This window comes from Euprymna scolopes, chromosome 4 (assembly GCF_053919585.1).
Source record: "Euprymna scolopes isolate OS-2025 chromosome 4, ASM5391958v1, whole genome shotgun sequence".
Taxonomy (NCBI): domain Eukaryota; kingdom Metazoa; phylum Mollusca; class Cephalopoda; order Sepiida; family Sepiolidae; genus Euprymna; species Euprymna scolopes.
Window position 1 is genome coordinate 167,710,321 of NC_136485.1, and position 27,084 is coordinate 167,737,404.

The 27,084-nt window shown below is 33.8% G+C and overlaps 1 protein-coding gene across 2 annotated transcripts in view; it reads right to left on the reverse strand.

The window, feature by feature from the left end:
* The window catches only part of LOC145270092 (small cardioactive peptide-related peptide-like), a 66,239-nt gene that overhangs the window by 25,817 nt on the left and 13,338 nt on the right, over nt 1-27,084 (reverse strand). The window contains exon 2 of one of the 2 annotated variants that reach the window (XM_080125693.1): nt 5,185-5,244. The exons of the other annotated variant lie outside the window; for it this stretch is intronic. Within the exon in view, the coding sequence (XP_079981819.1) occupies nt 5,185-5,244 (60 nt within the window). The remainder of the gene's footprint in view (nt 1-5,184; nt 5,245-27,084) is intronic. 2 annotated transcript variants of the gene reach the window in all.

Consider the following 27,084-nt stretch of genomic DNA (forward strand, 5'->3'; position numbering starts at 1 on the left):
AGATTGCGCAACTCTTGCCAGAAAAAAATCCACGCGCAGTAGGTATCCATAATCTGTCAATCCTGAAGGAAGCTTATAATAATGTAATCTTAGTTTTCGGCAGTCATTAAAGTTGTTCTTGCCTGCTTTTACTAATATCGCATTGTTTTGTTTTTTGGTTTTTTTGTTTGTTTTTTTTTTCAGGTCGTTCAGATGAGAGAACTGAACAACGAAAAATGAATGCGAAACAATCAATAAAAATAACATCACAAAAACTGAAAACCCCACCTTATTCATCTAACCTTGCTTCGTTTGATTTTCTACATTCCCGCAAGCGAAACAAGGTTCATCTAAGTGAATGCGACGGAGGTTGAGTGGTAGTGACTAACAACCTGGGCGTGCCACAAAAACAATTTCACTTAGAAATGTTGAAAACCTTTACGTGGTCCCTCCCGTAAGTATCCGATGTCTTTCCAGAAAGAATTCTAATTAGAAACACACCGTAAAAACGAATGCCAGTAACAAGTATCTGATTCATACGAAATTAACGAATGCCACTCAACAGGTCATATACGGGTAGTTTTACATGCCGTAATAACGTACCCAGCTGAGGGGCATGCCATAATACTTCTCCAACGGAATGTGTATAATCCTGACGGAGAAGTATGAGTACGTTCATCGGAAATGCGAATGGGGAGGATTATTTGGGGGTGGAAACCATGCAATTTGTTGATTGACGTTTTTAATATTAATTTTAGTTTTAGACATAACAAGCAGGTCACATTATCACTGACACGTAAGAACCTGTTGTGATTAAGGGCCATATTTATAGGGGAAATCCTAAATTGGGAGTAGGGTAGTAAGATATTTGTTCACATTACATTTAAATCATTCCATGTTAGTACGGTCAGGGAAATAAGGAGAAAGGAATGAATTTCAATGACAAGCTATCAGAGGAAAAAACTTTGGGGTTAGAAAGATTTTCGGCATCATGTGACACCTAGAGTGAAGGAGTGGGATTTTGTTGTTGGTTGTTGTAGCAAGAACCCCGTTAGTTTTCTGAGAGACCTAGTACATTTGTGTATTAAATCAAGATTACATTACATAAAAGTTTTCCATATATATATATATATATATATATATATATATATATATATATATATATCAGAAATTCAAGTTTACGAACTGAAGAATTTTGGAAAGTTAAAGAGGGTATACAGATATTAATACTAATATCTAAAAGACAATCCTAACCAGATGAAAATGCTCAATGTTTGAGATAGAGCAGTGGAGTAAGAATGAAATTAAAAAAATTTGTAAATTCTGGTTGGCGAAATCTTAAGTTCCTTCTTATATAAACAATATTTTACGACTTTCCAAACATCAAGATTTCATTTACTTTATCAACATTTTTTTCAAAACCAGAAGTTCTCAATGGCTGCTTTTTTTCTGGGTAACGATTTCTAAAAAGTTGAAGATGTGAGTTGTTTGTTTTGAGGATTTTTATTTGTTGCATCAAATTTCTAATTTTCTGATGAGTCCATGGAAGAAATATCCTGGATATACATACAACTTGTATTTGTTGTTGAATGAAACGGTCCGTAATTATAACGAAGTTTTTTTTTGTCTTATTTTCAACAAAAAGATTGGTAACGTGAATAAAGTCGTAATCTTTGGAATGTAGCAATATATTGTTTACTTATATATATATGCTCTGTTGTTATATATAAACAGTTATTGATCTTTCACAGTAAAAATGCTGGCATATTTAAAGAATAAAATATATTTACAAAACATACATTTTCACACACCTATATTTACACGACACTGCAAAAATATCTCCCACATTTTAAACTTTTAACTATATGTTACTAATAAACTTATACAAGTGCCAATGATGTTTTCATTTAGCTAGTAACTTGCCATCTTTTTACAGCTAGTCTCATCGAGTAACATACTTTGGGCTGGTGTACATCGTGCTTTTACTGTAGAAAAGTTTTTGAAGAATGGTGAATCTGCAACTGTAACAGAGCTTTCCGAGTTCATTAAAAGTTAGGATGCCATGACGCTGTTTCAGATAGAAAATCAGTACAGCTATGGGTTGCAAATTTCAGAGCTACAAGTTCAACACTTAAAAGAAAGCCACCTGGAAGGCCTTGAAGCGCTTGAATGTCAGAGAGTATTTGAGCTGTGAGACTTTTTGTTACTCAGTCACGTTCAGCTCGTAAACATGCTTTGGCCTTGGGATCGAATGGTCAGAAAAATTTTACACACGGATATGCAGTTCCATCCATGCAAATAAGTGATTGCTCAGAAACTGCATGAGTCAACTGGGAAGATCGCATGTCAAAATATGAGAGATATTTCTGCCGCATCCTATATATATATATATATATATATATATATATATATATATATATATATAGAGAGAGAGAGAGAGAGAGAGAGAGAGAGAGAGAGAGATTCGTAAAAACGCGGATATCTATACAGAGTTAAATATATACTTTATATATAGAGAGAGATATATACGTATGCACAAATAATAATACAATTAAACAAACATGCACAATGGCGGGAAAAAAACTAATACTACCTACGCATCAAACCTTCTACAAGTCATGCAATTTTGCCACTAAATACCACAGGTTAAATACTGCCACAAGATGAAATCCATCTAACAAAAGAACAATTTAAATTGGATGTCGTTGAAAACTTTCCTTGACCGAACACACATTATATTTACTTTCTGTTTATTTGAATGCAACAATTCTGCATCTCGTTTTTGTTACAATAACGCGCGCTTTAATCGGCTCAAACAACCCTTAACCTAACCATACCCTGTGAAGTTAGTTTCTTTACTTGATTACTTATGCCATGTAAACCTATAATTACCACATTGGGAGGGACGGTGACTAAGTGACTGACGACACAGAATGAAAACCTGGGTGTGCCAAGTTCGAATCCAGCTCGTTCAACAGAATCACTTTCATCAAACCCATCCTTGTGTGTAATCTTCTAACGCGTATATAAATAAAAATATAATCACCACAAGGTTGTTATCATTTTCTTAAACTTATTTAGTTAGTTTTCAGATATACCTGATACATTTGTGTAAATTAAATCAAAATTAATTTACAGAAAACAGGAAATTTATATATGTATTTCTCTGGAAATATTCTTTGTTCACTTATATTTTCTTTTTTTATATATATCAATCCTTACTTAAGAAGCTCAATGGAATTACAGAGCATATAATGAATCAATGACAAAAGTCTATATTCTAAATTTCATGATATTCACCATCTTATAATTTATTCCTTTAATTCAGTTGACACATACAATTCTTGACAGTATCTGTTTCGTAGCACTAAATCATTCACTTAATTATTATATCAGTCAATGAATCTATTTTGCTCTTAACTCATCAGAAGAAATAGCAACCATCAATCCATCAAAAGAAAAGAAAATGCGGTTGGGCATGAGTACAAAATCCGAAAATTGGAAGAGAAGCTGTAATTATCTTATTATTTGCTTACATTACGCTATTTGGAACAAAATGTTAAAGATATCGAAAAAAGAAAATGATGATTTGTGAACGAAATATTCAATAAACAATTAAATGAAATCACTTTCACAATTTTATATGTTCTTCCATCATCAGTAATACGTTTTATTTTACAACATTTTAGAAAGAGAAAGAGAGTGGTTTTATATTTTATATAATACTAGCACGCCACCTGACATTGCCTGATCATAAAATAGACTTAAATATAATATTTTAATTTATGCAAATTTCGTATTTAAAAATACAGAGCCAATCTCTACTGATTACTACATTGTATACGACATAATATTATACATTGCGTACAATATAATAATTAATAGAGAATTTACTCTATATTAATAAATACGAAATCTGCATAAATTAAAATATCATATTTAAGCGTATGTGTGATTTCAAAATTTCAATCAAGCAAAATTGTCTCTCTCTGTGTCTGTCTGTGTGTACATTTCCCTGACAAATTTCCCTACCAAATTACTCTGTCAATTTTCAGTCCACATACTCGAGATTTGACATAATGATTATTGAAATTTGGGAGAATCTTTTTAATCGGTTTTCGGCCAGAAATTTAGCTGTCAAAGGGTCAAAGTACAACGATTTGACCTTTGAAAACTCCACAAAACTCCTCCGCTAATTTTGGGTTTAAACACTTGAAATTTTACATGTAAGTTACCTGGACATGAATCAAACTTTTTAATATATATATATATATATATATATATATATATATATATATATATATATATATATATATATATATATATGCACATAAAGTTATGAACAGTACATGAGGCCCGAGCAAAGCTGGGCTCAACTCACTAGTATAATATATATATATATATATATATATATATATATATATATATACAGAGAGAGAGAGAGAGAGAGAGAGAGAGAGAGAGAGATTGTAGCTACATACTTTAATATCGATAAGAACACGATTAAAAAGCTATTAAATTCAGCAATAATTGCTCTCTTTATTGAAACTCCAACACCGATGAAATATATAGTTCAGATGATAATTTTATTTCACTTCATTTTAATAAAAGTTCTAATAAAATAGTTTCATTTCATTTTAATAATTATTCAAATAAAATAGTTTTTTGCTTCTTTTACTCTAAATCATTTTCGTCTTTAAACGTTGGTTAATATTTTTCTTAGCTAAATATTCTCTAATTACATGAATTTGCAAGAAAATCAGTCGCCGTGTACCTTTTCTTCTTCGTATATACAAAAAAGCTGCTTTTAATACGACTACTACGACTACTGCGTCGATTTTAGATAAATTTCCTCGCTTTTGCTAACAAAGATAGTTAGAAGTGGAAGTATAATGAAGAAGTTAGACTTATTTCATAATTAACTTCTTCCCACACACCTTTCTATATGCTAGTCTATCCCAACCGAACAGATAATAAAGGCTAAAGAAGCGCTTAAACGTCAAATAAATTTTATTTTACAAAACATATTTTCTTTGCACTTTTTTTAATTCATTCTTTTGCGTGTTGGAAGGAAAGTTTCAACAGACTCGGCTATTCAACTTCAAAAACGATCTGGTTAATAGTTCGATGCAGGGGAAGAATTCTGCTGACGTCAGACACCACTTCCAGCAACCAGAACGTTTCCTGACCACACGCGCCACTTACTCTCATGTTCCTCCACGTCCGCGAATCAGATTTCGAATCCTGTTGTTCAACGTCATTTTCCTGAGAAAATAAGTGAACTCATTGTCATAAAAAACACGAGAGCCTGATAGAGCTTACGAAGCTTTATCCAGCTTCAATAACACGCACAAACATAGATAATTAAAGTAACTAAATTACAGCATCAGAAAAATTCTGCGTAATTATTAAAAATGTTTTTGTTAATATTATTACATGGGGAATCATTTCGAGTTAAAATCTATTGAGAAATACACATTTTGTATTGAGAAATATACACTTTAAATAAGTAAACGTTATGCAAAGTTACAAATTATCCAAATGAGACGACCATTTTGGATAACTTGTTATTCTTTACTTAATGTTTACATATTTGAAGTGAGTATTTCTCAATAGATTTTAACTCGAAATAACTGCCTGTGTAATTAAAAAAACATTTTAAATGCCTACACTGAAGTTTTTCTCGCAATCCATTAACACCCGTAATTTAGTGACTTTACTCTATTTACATATACATTAAACAGGTACGCAATCAAGGTAGATAATCTCAACCAAGGGAAATAACATAGCATTACTTATAACGCAAGCATTGTAAATATGTTAACATGAATTTGTATTGTTTCTTGTTTTAGTCTGCGTTAAAATAGATTCACAAGGCCATTGTCGGTGCTGGTTTAATCATGTGAATTAGCAGATATGAGTCATTAAAATAATTTCTCACACATAGATATATATATATATATATATATATATATATATATATATATAGAGAGAGAGAGAGAGAGAGAGAGAGAGAGAGAGAGAGACGGGGACTTGTAAAACTATGCAGGCACCTTTGAGAAAACACTTACCTTCATTTGTAGAATCCAGTATTGTGTCCTTGAAAAATGATGTGTCTTGTGTAGCTAAGTTGTTATTGGCTATCGAGTAAGTCATCGTTCATAACGAAGAGAATTCATAAAGGTACGGCAAAAGATCGACTAGTTTACATGAGGTTAATAGATTGCTCGCTAACGTAGTTACTGAATCAGTTTCATATCTTTTACTCCGCGTGCTCAAAATGTCGCCGAAAATTCCCTTAATGCCACTTCTATTTTACATGAACACGGAAGTAGGTGGAGAAAGGTGTCGTGTGCAAACTCACTGGTGCAATTGTTAACAGCATTTGAAGGCATGAAGAGAAAACTGTCTAACCATGTAGACTTAATACAGATTCAAACAGTTTGAAAATAACGAAAGTTTACTGTCAATGAGTTGAATTTATTTTTTTTTCATATTCACCGCTAACAAGGCACATTGATACTAAAATGTAACGAACTATTGTAAATTAGCGCTATCTCTGCAGAACACAAGTGGTGTGGTGTAGCAGCGAGATATCTGTTCACATTACATTTAAAATGTTACTGCAACCAGGAAAAAAGAAACAGGAAGGGAATTCCAAAGTTTAGCAGACCGAGAAAAGAAATTATTAGAGTAGAAAGCTTTCTAGAATCTAAGGACTTGAATAGTGAAAGGGTGATACATATATATATATATATATATATATATATATATATATATATATATATATATATATATTGTTACAGAGGCCCACCTCAACGTTATACATTTGCTCCCAATTCACCAGCAATAGGCTAAATATTAATGTTTGTTTTGAACTGAGCGAGAGTCCACTAATCTATTCTTCCCTTAAAACCTAAACCAAAGTTAGTCTGAGAGAACGAGAACGGATACTACATTGTGACCCGGTCCGGAAAACCTAGGGTTCAACGGGCAGATATTTCATCAGCTAGAGATATTTCATCAGCTAAGCAGCAAGGAAGAAGAGATTTCGTCAAATCTATTTTTAGACCGGAATGTGAAACAGAGAAGAGGAAAGGGGGCGGAAGTGATATGCCTTCCCCTTCCCACATTTCTTTAAGACCTGGATACTAGCTGACTTCAGTCTCTTTTGGCTTCAACCGCCGACCAGGCAAAAAGAAGTCACCCTCGTGAGAGGAGGGGGGGGCGACTTCTTCGATAAGAAAAGAAGACGTGAATTTATTATTAAAACTTTCTTTCCCCACATACGGATCCTCTCACTCCTGAATGCATCGCTAGCAAGTCGTGAAAACCTGTGAATTTACTATTCAAACTTTCTTTCCTCACCAAAAAGATTATCTCGAACCAAATACGCCGCTAGCAAGTTGTGAAAACAAAAAGAAAAAGAAACAAAAAAAGAAAAGACAAAAAAGAAAAGAAAAAGAACTGTGAGTGTAAAATCTTTGTTTTCCCGAATCCCAGGCTGAAAGTTTTATTTTCCCTCGTGGTATCGCGTAAATTCTAATTACGCCGTTAGACCCCTTTCCAACGACTTTTACTCAGTTCACACGTTTAGATATATCCCAAATCCCATAATTTTGAATACATTTTTTTCTTCATTGAACTTTCTCTTTTTATCTTTAATAAAACTACTTTATATCATTTGGAAAAGTGTCTGTGTTCGTTCTTTCTCGCATTTTTGTTGTGTTCGTCCTTGTGTCTCCTTCCTTTATTTTTACTCATGTCACATGTGCGATAAATATTTTGGTTTTTCTCGTAAAATCCCTTTTTATTCCCCCTTTAAGTAATGTATTACAATATATATGCACGAGTGTGTGTGTGTGTGTGTGTGTGTGTGTGTGTGTGTGTGTGTGTGTATTTGTGTGGACAGTTTTACATAAGACGTGACTATAAAAATTCATGTGCGTTGATTTCAAACAACTTAATCCTAGTATGAACCTCATACATCAAAATCGACAGGAGAATTCTTTTATATATATATATATATATATATATATATATATATATATATATATATATATATATATATATATATATACGTACACACTCACACAGGGTGATCGATAAAATTATCGCCCTGATGAAAACCTTTTTTGTCTGTTTGTTTGTTTGTTTGTTTGTTTGTTTTTTGCAGACCATCTACTAGTTGGCCAGTTGTGTACAAATCCCAAGAAAAATATGAGTCTTCTATTACTTCTGAAAGTGACACAATATTCAACGAGCGAGATCGGGGATGCGCCGCTGTAGAACTCTACCGATCCAAGTTATGACAAGGCCATTGTCAACACCCTCAAAAATGCAAATCCGGACGATGCGACGCTTGAGGACACAACCCAACGCATCAGACGACCCTTTCCGGCCACAGTTATGGCTTTTGGTGTGGTTTCAAGTGAGGGCCATATCATGCCACCTCACATCTTCGGAATCGGCTTGAAAGTCAATACTAAAGTGTACCTGGGTGTGCTGAAGAGTATAGTGATCCCCTGGTGCAATCAGGTGCCCGCTGACAGACCCTGGATCTGGCAACATGATTCGGCGCCGGCCCACAAGTCCAAAGAAATCCAGACTTGACCCGACCTGAACCTGATGGACTACTTCGTTTGGTCATACGTTCAGAACATAAACAACATGACCTCTCACAACACCAAAGCCAGTCTGATCGCTGCCATCCGCCGAGTATTCGCCGAGTTCCCGCCGGCGCTTGTGGAAAAGGCATGCTCCCAGTTCCGGGCCAGTATCATGGCGGTGATTTAGGCTGAAAGCAGCTACGTCAAATAGATATCAGCTCTACATCATAATAAAATTACCTGATGTTAGGAACGCGATAGCAACATTAGGAGCGAAATAATTGGGCGTGAAATGAAGGGGGTAATACATTGAAATTGTTGGGGAAGGGAAATAGGAGAACCGCAATGATCTATTAGATAGAGGAGCAATATAGCTGACATCGCATAGATAATTTCCTAGTTTTCCTATTCCCTTTCCCCAACAATTTCAATGTATTACCCCCTTCATTTCACGTTCAGTTATTTCGATCCTAATGTAGTTATCGCAAGACGTCGCATCTCTAATATGTTGCCTAACATCTCCTCTCATATTCTGTTAAAAAGCATTAGGCTTCGAAATACCAAGGTATTAAGAGTATACTTATACGACACTCCTAATTGATGTAACATTCACATTGAGAAGAATTTATCTTATTATTTTGACTTTCCCATATATATATATATATATATATATATATATTGTAACATTTTGAAAATCTACGTAAATAAGGAAGATATACAAATGCGTGCGTGCACATACAGACAGACATATATTTGTGTATGTATATACACATATAACCTACTTTATGCCTACTTGTCCTCATCAATATGCAATTAATTACCTGTTTTATGAGACCAGGTAGAAAAAACGGCAAAATGAATATTCTGTGCACGTCATAATCGGCGAGACAACAAGTAAAAGTCTGGGTTACATTTAACGTCACTTTCTTGATTCTAAACCGAGACAACCTGTCTCCAACCTCATTCTAAATAGGTCACATATTTAAAAAATATTTTTTCTTGGCATTAGTGCTGATAAACATGTATTCTAGCCTTGCATCTGATGCTCTTAAGATGTGTGTACATCGTTTATACCACGTGTGTTTCCCCCTTCGACAACAAACGCCGACTTTAACGTTGTTTTCGGGTTCTTATTCTCTTTCACTTTTTCTTCTGCCGTGTCGTCGTCTCTCACATTGGCGGCTACCGAGAAGGACGCAATGGCTCGCAAGCATAAAGAGAAAACAAAATGAAAACACAAACTCTGACACATTTTGTAGATACCGGTTGGGATCTGGATGCGTGTATGACACCAGCGTGGGAAACGACCCTCTAAGAGCTACGGTCCATATGTTTTGTTTTTGTTTGTTTTGTTTTTTGTCAAAGCCGTGTTCATCAGCTGTCGTCAGCTCATATCGATCTGCTTCAAGTCGCAACTTGCGTTCAACTGTCACGAAGCAAAGATGATCCGTAAACTATTCCTTACCATCGTAAACTGTCGTAAAACGCATTGTCACTTCTAAAAGTGACGGTAAGCTAACTCTAAATATATTGATCTTATTTGTCTTTATCACCGCCACACTTAAAATTAAAAATCGTATTTCAGCTTTCTTTTGTGTGAGGAACTGCATGTACATTTATTCTGCCGATAAACTTATTTCCTTTTTTCTTACTTGCTAACACAGGGGGGGGGCGTCGATAGTACCACATGTCAAATATGAGTAGATTATTGATGTTACAATGGTTTAATTTTTCTTTTCTTTTAAATAAAAAACTAATTAATAACGAAACAAGAAATAAAATGTATAAATATAAGAAAACATTCCATGCAGTTTGAATTGTTTTGTTTTTTTTAAGTTTTTTTTTATGAGTTGATCACGTGTTCAGCCTCAGAATTGAAATATTTTTCTTAGTCCGGTTTCAACAGCCGTAGTGGAAGGTTTTTGACTTGACGACATCTGGCTATTTATAGCTTTGGCCGAAATTACCTGCAAATGTGTAGCCAAATAATGTTTGGATGAATGAAAATTGTATACCATATCTATTTATCTCTCTCTCTCTCTCTCTCTCTCTCTCTCTCTATATATATATATATATATATATATATATATATATATATATATATATACTAATTTATAATTTGCGCAACGGATGAACTAGCACCGCAATGCCGAGACGCGGTCAATAAGGGTGATGTACAACTCGACTCGGGTCTGCCTCAGCCATTGGATGCGGCTGATTGCATGTGTGCAGACTGTCCTGGCCCGTCCTTGCCTCTGTACTTTTGCTTTCAGCGGAGAGGGTGCTAGCAGTACTGGGCAAGCTACTTATTCCTACTTTGCCTAGGCTGGGAGAGAGGTGAAAGTCCTGTGGCGATGGAGTGAGGGCGTACCGGCGGGTTTAATGGACTGGAAGCCGCAGCGTGATCTTAGCACTCAGGCGATTGGAGTATGATGGTCGTGCTCTTGCTGAAGCCGTCATCGTCGAAATCGCCGGACTACCCGAGAGAGGAAGCAAAAGAGCGCGACTACGGGCGCCACTGCCCGGATTTCCTGCAACCAGGTGTCACATCTGCGGCCGGGGTTTCAGAGCTCCGATCGGACTCACATCGCACCTTCGACACGGACACCAACCGACCTCCGCATCAGCATCAAAATCGACGGACTGCCCGAGAGAGATAATTTATATAACATTCAAATGTATAAGTAAATAGCACAAATTTCTTTTAGATAGCTCAATAGTTCAATACTAGAGCTATAAATATTTCCTAATTTTTACCACTTATCCTATAATAGATACACGTTTTAATTGTTCATTTTAAAATGCTGGATTTTATTTGCAAACAAATGTGTATTATTAATTAATTAAATTGAAAGAAAATGGCCATTTTTAAGAAGAACCAACAGAACAATAAAGGAGTTGAAAAATAAATATACAACAAATAAACGTTACCAAATGCAATGAAAAGTACTCGTCTACGTAACTGGATAAGTTTTTGTTTGTTATTTACTTTGAAACAAAAGTAATGTCAGATCTGTTAGAACGTAAGATATAGCAGTCTCCCTAAAGCTATGCTGAGCCCCGATAATCGCTGAAAAATGAAAATTAAACAAAATACTAGTTGAAACTGATTCAATATTACCAATTGTGCAGCAATTTAATCTTCTACCAGTATGTGTTTAAGTTTTTTTGGTTTATAATGCATAAGTTAAAAATAGCATTTTTAGTCTGTCATTCTTAAGTTTGAAATAACATTTTTAGGTCCATCATGCTTAAATTTTAAATAGAATTTTAGTTTCTTATGCTTAAGTTTTTACTGGCATTTTATGGTTTGTCATGCTTAAGTTCAAATAGAATTTCGCTGCCATCCTTAAGTTTGAAATATTATTTTTAGTCTGCTACATTTCCTTTTAAAATGTCGTTTTCATTGCTAACAATGCAGATTTGAGCGGTCTCATCTTAACTATTGATCAGTGTTACTCTCAAAATGGCGAGTAAAACAAAATTAGTCTAATCGTATTAGTTCTAGATTTAATCAGACATACTCACTCGTGAAGCCAAACGCAAATCCGACATGAAGAAATCGGACGCGAAATCAGATTGTGTGAAAGAGAGAAAAAAAGAATATTAAAAAAGTGGCGCGAATGCAAATGTATAACTTCTTTCCGGAAAGAGAGGCGTTAAAGTTGACAATGTCCGACGGCTCAAAAGCATTCAATGCGATAACAACAAAAACAGAATAGGATTTGTAATTAAAACATCAAATCTTAGAAAGTCCGGATCGAATTAACATTAATAATTATTCGGTATGAACCTAAGAAGCGACCCGTATAAATTTTATGCATTGACTTGAGATTATAATTTATTTAGATCACACACAGAGAGAGAGAGAGAGAGAGAGAGAGAGAGAGAGAGAGAGAGAGAGACAGAGAGAGGATACAGACAGACAAGCAGACTGACAGACAGACAGACGCATACGCACGCACACACACACACGCACGCACACACACACACACATACTATTATATAAAAGTCACTTTCTGTACGAGTTCCTTCCTCATATGTTCCAGAACAGTTGAGCCTATCTTTTGAAAATTTCACACAAAGCTATTTATATGTTTGGCAATGTTCTTAGATATATTTTATACAGAAATTTATCCGATAAATATTGAAAATCGAAACAATCCGATCTTAAAAATAGTTTTTCTCTTGTATAAATAAGAAAGAAGAATTCTTACAGGAGAATATTTTAAGTTACATCGGCCAAAGGAGATAATTACATTTCAGCAAATCATTTCCTCTTAAAAAAAGCAAAAAAAAAAAATTTATTATAATCAAGAGATATAGTTTAGTGGCAGAACATTCGACTACAGATCGAATGATTCCCCTCTTTAAGCTCGGGTGAACCTCACTATTTTATTTTACTTTGTTCTTATTAATGAGTTCAATTTACGATAAAAGTACAATTTAAAATCGCCGCAAATCATTTCTTCGTTTAGATATTTTAAAACTAAACATTAATCAGAAATTACTTTTCCAGAGCATTTATTGTCATACTCACATATTAGCTGACGTGATATTGTAAACAAACACAGACGGAATTTAATAAACGACATTATCATTTTTCGATTTTTAAATTTTTCCCCCCGAATTAGTTCACTGGGCAAATTATTCCTTGTAATATATAATCTATATCTATCTATATATCTATAAAAGCAAACATGTGTGTGGACACTAGGAACAGTTTTGATTGGCTAATCTAATAATCAAAACTCCCCATAAACGATGATTACAATCGTCTAAATTTCAGCATCAATGAAAGACAATAATTTATTGTTAATCTTGGGGGGGAGTATTAATTTTTTTCTAAGTGAACATTAACAAACATAAAATTATACGAAACTACCCCCAGAAGACATTGTATAGACGAAAATTGCCATTTACATCCAAATCTTACGTCTGGTTTCTATAGCAACACACACACACATATACGCGCATGCATGAAACCGCCATGTTGCTATGGCAACACGCACCAACACACACAAGAAATATTATTTTTAATTTTGAACTTATCTTTTATTTAATATTTTATAACATTTTTTAATTTTTTTTTTAAACGGACTTTTTTAATTAAACAATTACCGTAAAATTTAAAGCAATAACAAATTCTTTAAAAAAAAAACTCTTCACACGTCTGTTTCCGATTTAAAAAACAAAAATTGTTTGGTAAAATTTTACATTAAGGCCCGTCTCACGTTCGTATATGACAAAATATTTTTTTGTTTGTTTCGGTGTGCTAAAAACGAATCTGAAAACCGTTTCCATCGCAAAAAAAAAATAGTTTTCATGATATGCAGAAATTACTTTTTCGAAAAGTGGGTGATCACTTTTCCATGTAAATTTAACTTAAAATGAGTACCAACTTTCTGGCCACCTGAGAGGAGGCATTTTAGCGTTTATTGGCTAAAAGGGATTTTTCGATTTCTTTTTCTGTTTTCATCTTTCAATAAAGACACGAGCAAATTAAAGAATAAAGAAAAATCGGTATTTTACTTTAAGGTTCGTCTCACATTCATATAGAAAAAATAGTTTTTTGTAGTTTTCGGTGTGTTTTAAAAGAATATGGTTACCGTTTCCGTCGCAAATTTACCATTTGTATAGTATTAACCCCTTAACTCTGGGACTATTTTCCATTTCATAGCCCAACCTTCATTTACACTACGCGCAAGCATAAAAAGGCTGTTAAATGTGCACTCGCGTACCAAACTGCCTTGTCACAGTGTATAACTGGAGAAAATTTAAAATTAGACGAGTAGTTTTCCAAATATGAAACCATGTAATATAGAGTTCCCCAAAGAGACTTCTCGCTTTTAACAATTCTTTCTGCCGACACAAAGAATATTTAAGAATTGCGATAGAGACAGATTCTAAAATTTTAAATGATTTTTAGAGTCCGCTCTGTGAAGTATTTCAAACCACTCTATTTTATATACTGATTGGCACAACAAGGATTCTCAACCAGATGTTGGCCAATAGCGGAGTCCAAAACTGTAGAGGGATGGAGACTCACAGACCTCGCTCCGCCCTGTGTTTATATATACATATATAAAGGAAAAAGAAAGAAAGAACTGTGGGACACACTTGTCACGTTTTAATATATTTATGGGACTATATATAAGAGAGGTACGTCTATATACCTCTGTTTACCAAATGACTAATGGTTCATCAAACACTGAAATTGTCTTTTCCTTATGTAGTAGATCCTTTGAATAGTTTTCTCAGCAATTTCACTATTGGGATGTTAATGAATAGTTACAGTTTAAAGGTTTTCGAAAAGAAATTTGGTTTTGTTTTAAGGAGAAAGGCCGGTGAGGTGTGAAGAAAATGTTTGTTCTGTGTTCGCATGACATCTGGTCCTTCCTGAAAATTGACTAAAACCTAATTAGTAAGAAATGATGCTTCCATGATGTTTCACTTTTTAACTGGACACTTGCTTCTGTTTTGACGAACGGCGCGAAATAAGAGGAATAATTGACCGATAGAAGCTAATCCTTGGAGTGAAATGAAAGATGAGGAGACGATTGGTAATTCGATTAATTTATTGAAAGGTCATCAGTCATCACTCCGGCCATTAGCGCGGCAGTGGAGACAGTGGCGGCGGTGGCCGGTAGTGTTGTGGTCAAGGAAAATGTGATAGTGGAATTCTGACTGAGTTTTTTTTTGTTTTTTATTTGTTTGTTTTTTTCGCCGGGCGTTAAATGGTGTGAGGATTGCTGAGACACTATTGTCAGAATAAATGGCAACATCGAAACCTTTGGGAAGATCGGGTTGAATAATTTTGGTGTTTGTTGGAAAACGTAATGGAGAAATTGGTGGAATAATGGACGAAATGAAGGGGGTGGAAGAGAAGGCAAGAATGTAAAAACCGTCGGAAAAATGAAAAATAGAAAAAATGAAAGAAGGTATGAGTAAAACAAAAATAAATGAAACAAAACATGAATAAAAATGATGAATTGAAAACAAAGAATGAAAGGAATGAAAAAAAGAAAGAAAGTCTGAAAAATTCATTAAAGATTGAAAGAAATAATAAATTTAAGAAAATGAAAAGAAAGAATTGAATTATGAATGAATTAATAAAAAATGAATGAAAATAAAGAAAAAATGACCGGAAGGAGAAATGAATTGATGAATGAACAATAGAATGAATTTATAAAGAAAGATTGAAAGAATCAATGAATAATGAAAACATAGAATGGATGAAAGAAAGATAAAATGAAAGAAAGAAAGATAGCAGGAATAAAAGAATGAACAAATTAATAAAAAAATAAAAGAATGAAAAGAAGATAGAAAAATGAAACATAGAAAGAAGGGAGGCACGAAAGAAAAAGGAAAAGTAGATACAATGAAAGAAAGCAAAGAAAGAAAGAAAGAAAGAAAGAAAGAAAGAAAAATAGCACTGACTCAAGATTGAAAGAATAAACGATAAGGAAAACAAAAAGAATGGAAGAGTGGAAAAATGTAAGAAAAAAATCATGAGAAAAAATTGGAGGAAACAACTGGACAGATTGTCAGATTAATGAATGAACAAAAGAAAAGGAATAATAAAAAATAACGACAGAAAGAAGAACAAGATAGGGAAAAAGAAAATGAAGAATATGGAAATAAGAAATAAATAAAATAAATGAATGTAGATGGAAAACTTTAGTAAAGCCAAGAATGAAAAAAGATGAAAAGAACGTTTTAATAGCGTTCTTGTAAAAGAGTTTAAATGAAAGGAAAGCCAGGGATATGTAAAGCAGACTTATCGACAGGCGAAAAAGAAACATGGCGACAGATAGAGCATCAAAATATGCATTACGGCCACGGAAGAGATCACATGAGATAGTCAAATGTATGTATAGAAAGTGTATAAAACGACGAACGACAAAGTTCAATGGGCGGGATTTCTGTGCAGACGGACTGAAAGTAGGTTTTTTTTTGTTTTTTTTTGCTGAGATATAGAGAGAACACCTCTTAAATTTACAGACGAAAAGATGCATTGCATGTAGAGCCTTTAGGAAAAAAATTTTTTTTTTAATCACAAAACAAATACGACCGTACAATGCCTTGTAATAAACAATGGTTATTGTAGTTTTTTTTCTGGTCTATTTCAGTTAAAGCTAGGAATGCCGAGAAAACGACAGATTTTGAATCTTAGCCCGTAGCAGTTGTATATCGCGTCACAGATTGTAGGTGCTTTCTCTTATCGGCATCCTTTCCTCATTTTCTTCATATCCTGTCTTGTTTCATAGTATCACTTTTTATCTGCTATCTAAATGACAATTGTTTGTATGCGTATGTATAGTTAAAAGTAAAAAACTACAAAAGAAACACACACAAAGTTGGCATACTTTGTCAGCGTTGTCTTAGATTAATAACATAAAAAGTTTAGTGGATTTAATGGGCAAGTAGCATAAAGTTTAAAGCAAAATATTCAATCTTTGACTTTTACATGACGAAGATTTCGTCAGAATTGGGCCTGTTTTTTAACTACTAACTAAAAGGGAAATAATTTCGATTTATTTCACAGAGTCAAATTCCTTATTCTGGCCCATTACGCGAGTTGTATGCCTATGTGCAGAAAGAGAGATAGCGGAGGGGGAATGGGCTGAGCGGAAGAAAGCGATACTGGTGTGGAGACGGAGAGGGAAAACGGAGGAGAAAAAAGAGAAAGGGATAGAAACTATGTTACACATTTGCCCTGGGCTACGCCGGATAGCCTTGCTAGTATAATGTATAGCATACTTTATAGTTCTTGTTATAATCATTTGTCATCCATTTTATCGCACTGGGTTTTATTCTTGTTAATTTCACGTTATACTTCTTAGAGGTTCTAGATTGTTTCCTCTGCCCAATCGTTCTTAACTGACTATTACAATACACAGACAATTCTCGATCGCACTAGCCCCTTACAAATGCAAGACAAGATTAGCTTAAATGTATTACATTAAAAGTCAAATTCGTTGTTTTCTAATCTCTTCGAAGTGGAAAACACTTTAGTGTTGGAAAATGTCTCTGGTACCTCTGTGTGTGTTGATAAAGTTTATTCCTCTTTGCACGTAGTGTGAAAATTTATGAATGGGCCAGGGGTACGTGAAAGAGTACACACTAGTCACGTGTACCTATATCTCCATTCAATTGGTTCTAGGCTATTTCTTTGCTGGTACTTTATACTGCACACGAACATAGATTTATCTCATTACACTGAAGAAGGTCGCAGAAAAGTTATCGAAAATCGTCTAAGACCTTGTGTATGTGCTAACAAATAAGAAATAATGTATAGATGAACAAATACGTAGATAATTTTACATTAATTATACCTATATATTTAGAGAGAGAGAGAGAGTAAGAGAGAGTAAGAGAGAGAGAGAGTTTTGAAAATATATATGGCAATTAAGCTGCATAGAATCTTCCGCGTTTCATCTTCGTGAGGATTCGTTGAAGTAAATACTGAAAATATTTACATAAAATATTATATAATCCAATTGAAAATTTATGGAGAACATTAAAATTGAGGGTAATGCAAAGGAAGCCTAAGAATCTTATTCAATTGGAGGATTATTGTCAGGAAGAATGGGCTAAAATTACTACTGAAGAGTGCAACAACTTGGTTGTAAACTATGAAAAGCGACTGAGGAAGGTAATCAAGGCCAAAGGCTATACAATTGATTATTAAATAAATCGTGCCAATAATTTTGAACAAGGGTTTTTTGCAATTATGTTTGTTGTTCCTTTGTTATTTATTTTTTCTAAAATCCGATTGCTGCATCGGAAAGGCCAGTTAAAAATACATAATATACTTTGTTATTTTCTTTAATTTAATCCCTTTTTTAGAATTAATTAGACAAAATTTAACTTTTATTTTACCGTGCCAATAAATATGATCATGACTGTATATATATATATATATATATATATATATATATATATATATATATATATATATAAATTATATATACAAGAAAAAATGTAATTTCAATTTACAAATTGAATAATTTTGTAAACTTAAAGCAAGTATAAATTTGAGTATTAATATTTATATGACAATCTTAATCAGAATGAAAAAGCTCAGTATTCGAGATATAGAGCAATAATATACGAAAAATTGGATTTAACTTCTGTAAATTAAAATTTACAACAAGTTTATTTTTCGACAAGAAATACAAAAATAAAAATCTTATGCCATGGAGTTTCAATAAATGGCTCATATCCTCAGAGGAAACGTGGTTAACAAAATGATAGGCTACAAATGTTGCTTATTCGCTAATAAATTAAAAATTACAACGCCGTAAAGGGAGAGTTTATGGTGTTTCTCGTGTTAGAATATTACGGTCTTTCTCTTGTCGGGAGCCAGTAGTAACTTTTCTCAGTTTTTTTTTTCGGTGGATCTCTTCTTACATAAAATTCTAGAATACTACTTTTTTATATGGAAGTCACCACTTGTCAAGGCCCAGAAGCCACTCGGGGTAAGGGTTATTGCGTGTACAGTAATCAATGAGATAGTATCGTAGTAATCATTAATATTGGAGTTTTTTTTTGTTTGTTTCTTTTTTACACAGTGATCACCACTTATCAAGGCCCGGAAGCCACTCAGGGATAAGGGTTATTGCAAGTACATTACGTTAGTGAGGAGATTTGCTGAAATGTTTACTTAAGGGGGCGGTTCATTAGGAATTTGTTAACATTGGACTTAAAGACAACCAAGTTGTAGTCCAGAGGGAAGCAGGCAGACGGAACAGAATTCCACAGGCGTGCAGTTCTAAGAAAGAAGCTTTGTTCATGGAATCCGCGTTTTGATTTAGGCACAGATATAGAGTGGGGGAAATTTTTCACAGTGGATTAGCTAGACGGGTGTTTTTCGTGAAAGATTGGCGAGGGGGGACCAGAGATTGGAGTTCAGACGAGCATCTGCCATGGAAATTACGATAAAACAAGGACAGGCTCGCAACGTCTCTTCTGTGGGAGAGAGGTTGCAGGGTAGAGAAAAGGGCATCCCCCACTAAGCCACGAAGTCTATTTTGTACTCTGTCAAGGCAGGATAGGCTGTTTTTAGCAGCTCCTGCCCAGATATGGCAACAGTATTCCATCCTTGGACGTACTTGGCTTTTATATAGATAGAGAATTGCATCAGTAGTGAGATATCTTCTGGAGCAGTAGAATGATCCCACCATCTTTTGATAAAGTGTCTTACTTAAGGGGGCGGTTCATCAGGAATTTGTTTATGTTGGACTTGAAGACATCCAAGTTGTACTCAGGTGGGAAACAGGCAAACAGAAGAGAGTTCCACAGGCGTGCCCTTCTGAGAAAGAAACTTTGTTCATGGAATCTACGTTTTGATTTAGGCACAGATAAAGAATGGGGAAAATTATTGACAGTGGGTTCAGTTAGACGGGTGTTTATCGTGAAAGTTTGGCGAGGGGGGATCAGAGATTGGAGCTCAGACGAGCACTTGCCATCGAAATAAAGATAAAACAAAGACAGGCTCGTAACGTCTCTTCTGTGGGAGAGAGGTTGCAGGGAAGTGAAAAAGGGCACCCCCACCAAGTCACGAAGTCTATTTTGTACGCTGTCAAGGCACGGTAGGCTGTTTTTAGCAGCTCCTGCCCAGATATGGCAGCAGTACTCCATCCTTTCGCATTGGATTTTATCCCACAGCCGATTGAATGTTATTTTCTTTTGAACTATATCATATGGATACATGCATTGAAATATCTAACTTTTTGGATTATACCAATATTTTAAACTTTCTGTATCGAGTCTGGACTTGTTTTAATATATCCTTTTAATCTATTCCTTTCGGCAGCTTATCGTCCTTCAAACAAATATAATTTCTTTCAATATTTTAGTTTTCTAATTTATGCTCTGTCTCATTAACGAATAGAGCACTCCTTTACTACAAATAGTGTTTATATAAACAATCGCACTTCGTTTTCCTCGGTAGGATCAAAAACTTGAACTCGTCATAAAACGGCCGTGTTTCAAACTTGTCTTGTCAAATCATACTGAAGATCTGTGAATCTTGTCTGATGATTTTTTTTCTGAGAATGAAACATAAAAGTGTTTATGTAGCTTACTTTTCATATATTGTATGAAATTATATTTCCATGCTATGGATGACATAAAGAACATGGCAGCATCAGAGAGGATTCTCCTGCATGACAACCGGAAAGTTTAACACTCCAACTAACGGAGAAACTAAATACTAATAATAGCCGCGTGGAGCACGTAGGCATCATCAATAATGGAACGGTCCAAATGTCATTAAAATTGTTTTATATTCCTTTTTTTTTCCAAATATTAATAAACGAGAAATCATTTCGAGTTAAAATCAGTATAGTATTACGCATGTAAATTTGAGAAAAACACGCTCGAAGTGTGTCAACATTATGCAGAATAAACTAAATTAAAAGAAGATGGCGATCGAATTTGACCTGATGTTTTGTTCTTCGCTAACTGTACTAACATGCAGAAGTTGAAATATAAAGCGAACATAAATCTCGCTACTCAACTCCCCACATTGTCCCCTGTAGACATGATCCGGATTAGTAGTTCCTCACGTCCAAGAAGAAATACACCTCGTTTGGGGTGAAGAATAAAAAAGGATTAGTCATTGCTGTATTTACCAATCGTTCTAAACTGTAAAGGAATGCGGAAGAAATAAAACGATTTGGAATTTGCTTGACCGATACCATAGTCAGCTTAAGCATCCATTAGACCAAGTAACGACATCTTCAGCATCACTTGAACCCGGTCCGTCCGACTTTGTACGACTACTCGGACACCACTTGCAAGTCCTTCCCAAGGTGGGAATATAAATCATAAATCTGATCGTCGTGAGTAAAAAAGTGTTTCACGTGAAATAAATCCGACGTTTGAATGATCTCTTTTTGTCCTTTTCTCCACTCCTTCCGGGATTGAATGATGAGGGTTTTACGTTATGACAAACAACGTTGCCTTTTTCCTTCTAATATTTATGGATTATTTTACAGCCATCGGATTGGCTGTTTATTCAGATTGAGGCTTTATTGGCCACCGTTCTTGCATAGTCAATCGAGCAATTTTGCGAAAGTAGACCAACTGACACTTCACACCAAATGTAGACGATTTCTTTATTTCTTCCTTTTTATTTTAAGTTAAAAACCGGTATCTTTTTTTTTTTTTTTGTTTACAAGATACGTAGTAATATTGTTCAGGAATTCAGTTCGGCACTCAAATATTCAATGCTACTCGAAGCATCCATCTACGTCGGACTCACAAATTTTTCCCTACGTGGGTGACCGATCTAATGGATACCGTTGCATCGCCAATAACAAGATCAAATCATAACTTGTTTACTCTATTCTATTACGTACAAGAACTGTTGTGAAGGGAATGAACACATTTTCTACATCAAACCCGTCAATAAAAGAAAGAAATATATTTTAATTTATGCAAATTACATATTTATTACCACAGAGCCAATTCTTTATTGTTTATTATATTGTACCCAACATATAGTAGTGATTTTCCAAGTAATATATATATATATATATATATATATATATATATACATATATATGTGTATATATATATAGTAAGTTATAAAGTATATATGGCGATTAAGCTTAATCGCCATATATATTTTATAACTTACTAACTAGTTCTACCTATGTATTGATCACTTTTGAAGTAAATACTTAAAGTTTTACGCATAAATTTATACTTTCGTATACTAATTTTATGTGAGTAAATTAAGTAGTTATATATATATATATATATATATATATAAATAAATATATATATATATATATATATATATATATATATATAGAGAGAGAGAGAGAGAGAGAGAGAGAGATTTATGGGTACATAATTTTATAATACTTTTAAAGAACACCGAACGTATTGCCATAATTAACTACTGAGGGTTTTTTTTTTTTTGTAGTTTAAGCATAAACCATTAAAAAGAAACTTTCAAAAAGACCAAAATACACTTTTAAAGTATATATTTCTCCTAAGCCTACATTAGATAAAGAGGATAAATGAGGGATGGGGCAAGAAAAAAAAACTATCTAGACATCTTTCAGCCAACCCTTTTTCAAGATATACGTTGGCAGCGGGAGAGAAAACATCGTTTAAAAACGTGGTCAAAAGACCATAAATTAACAGTGAGAGTAAAAAAAAATTGTATAGGGAATAGGAGAAAAAAGACAATAACAATCTCAGCAAATACCCAAAAGTTTTAAATTATGGGTATACTCTCTTTGCTTACACAGAGATGGTTGGCGCAAATTAATGTATACAGCCTTGAGAATTTTTAAGTGAATTCTCGAGCGCGCTCTGTGTGAAACCGAGAAAGTTTTATCCGTGTATCCTTCAGAGCAAATTTGGCACTGTAATAAATGTTCACCAATGGCCGACCTGTGAGTTGGTAAACGCCCGGATGTTGGCCATTCAACGTTTGGAGGTTAGAATTTCCCAACATGTCCCTCCTTCGATATATATATATATATATATATATATATATATATATATATATATATATATATATATGGGGGCATTTAAAGGAAGAGAATAAGATCGATTCTTTAAGGGGAGATTTATCGCGATAATGCACAGCTCAACAAATTGTTTTGGAGCTTATATAGAAATCAATAAAAAAGAAAATGACGATATAAAACTACGTAGTAACATATAAAGATTTATTTATGTATTCAATAAATGTATGCATAAATTGGTGGTGTAAAAAAGAGAACGACATCCTGAAATTAATACCTGTTCCAAACCTTTTCTTCCGAAAAAGTGAGGTAATGTCAATTAATTATATTCTCGTTCCAGCTCTAATATCCTAAAAATTGCAAATTCTCCACCACCAACAGCAACACGTTTCCTTGAATCGTCATCTAAATGTGGACGGAGACTATTTCATACAGAAGAACTTTTATTTATTTTTTTTTTATAAAATATTTCGATACCGTTTTGCACTCAACAAGGACAAAAAAAAAACTTTGCAAAATATCTCCACTCCCAAGAATTTTCTCCTTTCTCTGTTGTAGTATTTTCATTTTTTTTTTCTTGGTGACACTTGGCTATTTAGGACTTTATATTTTTGTACGTAATTTTTATGTCCATTTTTTGCCTCCATTTTTATATCCATTCTACTCCATACTTTTATTCTCCTATATTTAATAACTTTGTATCTCTTATAACTTTTATCTATTATCACTCTATAATTCTTATTTTTTTATATCCATTCATCCCATACGCCATTGTATCTTTATCCCCTTATTCTATCATTTGTTTATCCTCTATATTATTTAAATAAAATCTTTCTATATTGTGTCCTTTATAATTTATCCCCTCACATTTATTATCCGACTATTATTTCTAATAATTTATATTTCTTTTAAGAACTGTTATAATCTCAGATACACACCTCTAAAATATACTGACTTACATAACCCCATATTTTATGTAAACCCTTTTCATAGTTATAACCCTTTAACACATATGATTAAATAAGCATTTTCCTTAAATTAACGTACTCTATATTCTCATCGAGAGTTCAATCACACATTTTGTCCCCATATATTAAACTCACTATGACAGATATGCCATATACCTACCTGCATTATATTATAAAAAGACTATACTCCTATATCATAGATCAATTTTGCTCCCTCAAAAAGTCTCAATATTTTATTTCGCTTCAAATGTAACTATCGATAGTCGTCGCACCCCATTATGTTACCTAGCATCTTCTGTCCTCATGTGATGAGAAGCATTAGGCTTCGAAATGCCATGATATAAAGGGCTCTCAGTTACCCTACACCCCAATTTCTGTATACTCTGTTGATTATATTGCTATATAGTTTTATATCGTCATTGATTATATATAAATATATGTATATATATATGTGTGTGTATATATATATATATATATATATATATATATATATATATATATATATATATATATATATAGTCATCTACATACAGTACTGTTTCGCTGTTTCACAGCTCATCAGTGCGGCTAGACAGGCAACTGCCTCAAGCCAGGATTGAAACCCGACCGCCCAAATGACAATCAAGGCTTCTGAGCATTACGCTATACGGCTGATGCTGTGTGATTAATGATTAACGATGTTTTGATATCGTCCAAATGCTTCCACTTGATTTGTTTACACAAAGAGCGTCGCTTAATACGCTAATGTCAGTTTGTATATCACTATATGCTCAACCCAATATAGGGAGCATTATAGTCATCCATATAGAGAACTGTTTCACTGTTACATAGCTCATCAGTGCGGCTACACAGGCAACTGCCTCAAGCCAGGATCGAAACTCTACCGCCTAAATGACAGTCAAGGCTTCTGACCATTACGCTATACGGCTGATGCTGTGTGGGTAATGAATTAACGATGTTTTGATATCGTCCAAATGCCAAATATATATATATATATATATATATATATATATATATATATATTTGAATTGATTACTATCAGCTAGAATCGAAACCAAAACGCTCTAGCCTTAGTCGCTATTGTTTGAGCTATCGTCAGATGGATAAAAACAACTAAAAATGAAACAACTTCAACGTATATATATATATATATATATATATATATGCGCATGTGTATAAGATCACTTCAAGTCTACTTACGCCTGACACATTCTTTTTTATCAATTTTGACCCTATATCAGCTATTTTTACTGGCTATATACACATAAAAGAACGGTCCACCAAAAAATGCAACCATTCTACGACTTTGTGTCTCGAAGGAGATGCATTTTGAAAAAATGGAGTCAAACAGATATACAGACAGACATAGCAAGTTTTGTATATTAATGATTCTAATAAAATGACGTAATCTTGAATCATAATTGAGAAATTGTGAGATGATAGCTAAAAACATGAAGTTTCTGAATCTTTGAGATGAGGCTTTGCTATTCGTATTATTTGGATTCATCGAACTACTGTTCTCATCTTCGGTGTTATTTTCACAGCGTTTTAGTCGATGTAACCTCAAGAACTCGTGGCGCAGTGGTTAGAGTACTTGGAAAAATATCAGCAGTAAAAGAGATATTATCCTGAAGGTTGAAGGTTCGATTCTCAGTGTAAGCGATCGAAAAATACAACGGCGAATTACTTAAGACCTCTATCCAGTCATGGCTGACGGAACAAGAGCATGCTACGCCCGTAAAGTTGATAATGGGTTCCGTCCGAAATTCCGTCCAAATTCCCGAGTTCGACAAATACACCTGAATAAGGTTGGAGGTTACATTGACCGAAAAGTTGTGAAAATCACACTCAATGTGAGAATAGTAGTTCGCTGAATACAAATAATGCGAACTAAAAACATAATTGATTAAACCCGGAAAAATGCGGATTTTTTTTTTAAACCAACCTAATAAAGATAAGTTCATCACGCTTAACTTAGACTTGCTTGTAAATTATAAGAAAATTTATATCGATGACACGCGAAATAAATGCTTACGCAGAGCTATGGTAAAACGGATGCTGCGATTTGAGTATACCTGTGTAAATAACATTAATGTGAAGGGAAAAACAACTTTAGCGTGATGGAAATTATTAAATGAAAATGCAATGAGATGTTGAAGTTACTGTTTTATTTATTATGCATTAAAAGTGGTTCATATAATATCCCCCATATATATATATATATATATATATATATATATATATATATATATATATATATATAGAGAGAGAGAGAGAGAGAGAGAGAGAGAGAGAGAGATAGTGCGTGTATTTACGCAGCATTTTCCATTTAAGCAAACGTAAAATAACGGAGAGGTTCTGTCTAATTATACCTTTATTTATTTCTTGATTTTCCTTATCTTTTCTTAAAGTAAAAATTTTTAAAAATAATGTAAGTTCTATAATGGTCACAAACGTGTTTGATTCTTCGTCAAAGCATCATCAGATGAAAAAAGCAAATGAACAAGATAGATGTATATAAAAGAAAACTGGATTAAAAAATGAATTTTAAAGGCAGATGCGAAACAAGCATTTGTAAACAGATGCCAGACTACTCAGAAGAAACGCTAACACCCTAAATTCTGTGTGTCAGAATTAAGATTACGTGATAAAAAATGGTGTTTAAAATATTACTGGTTTGATAGGTAATATTATCAATATTATTAATGTTATTAATCGTACGTTGCTGAGTTTTTATGTAGATAGCTTCGAGTATTACTTTTTAAGTTTGGGGTCTATATTTAATTAACATTTGGTGATATTTTAAAGTTAGTTACATTCCTTTCATATCACTAGTGCTTTCATTTGGCAACCCTAACACTCTCAACGTAAATGCGTACGATGTGCGTGAATGGCGGTTTAACTATTAGAATAATAGAGCAAACACAAACACCTGTTCATTCCTGATATTTCGTTGATTATCAGTTTTTCTTCATACTAACATCATTATGTGATGTTATACTGCGTTTAGATATTATCTAATATTTTTCGCTC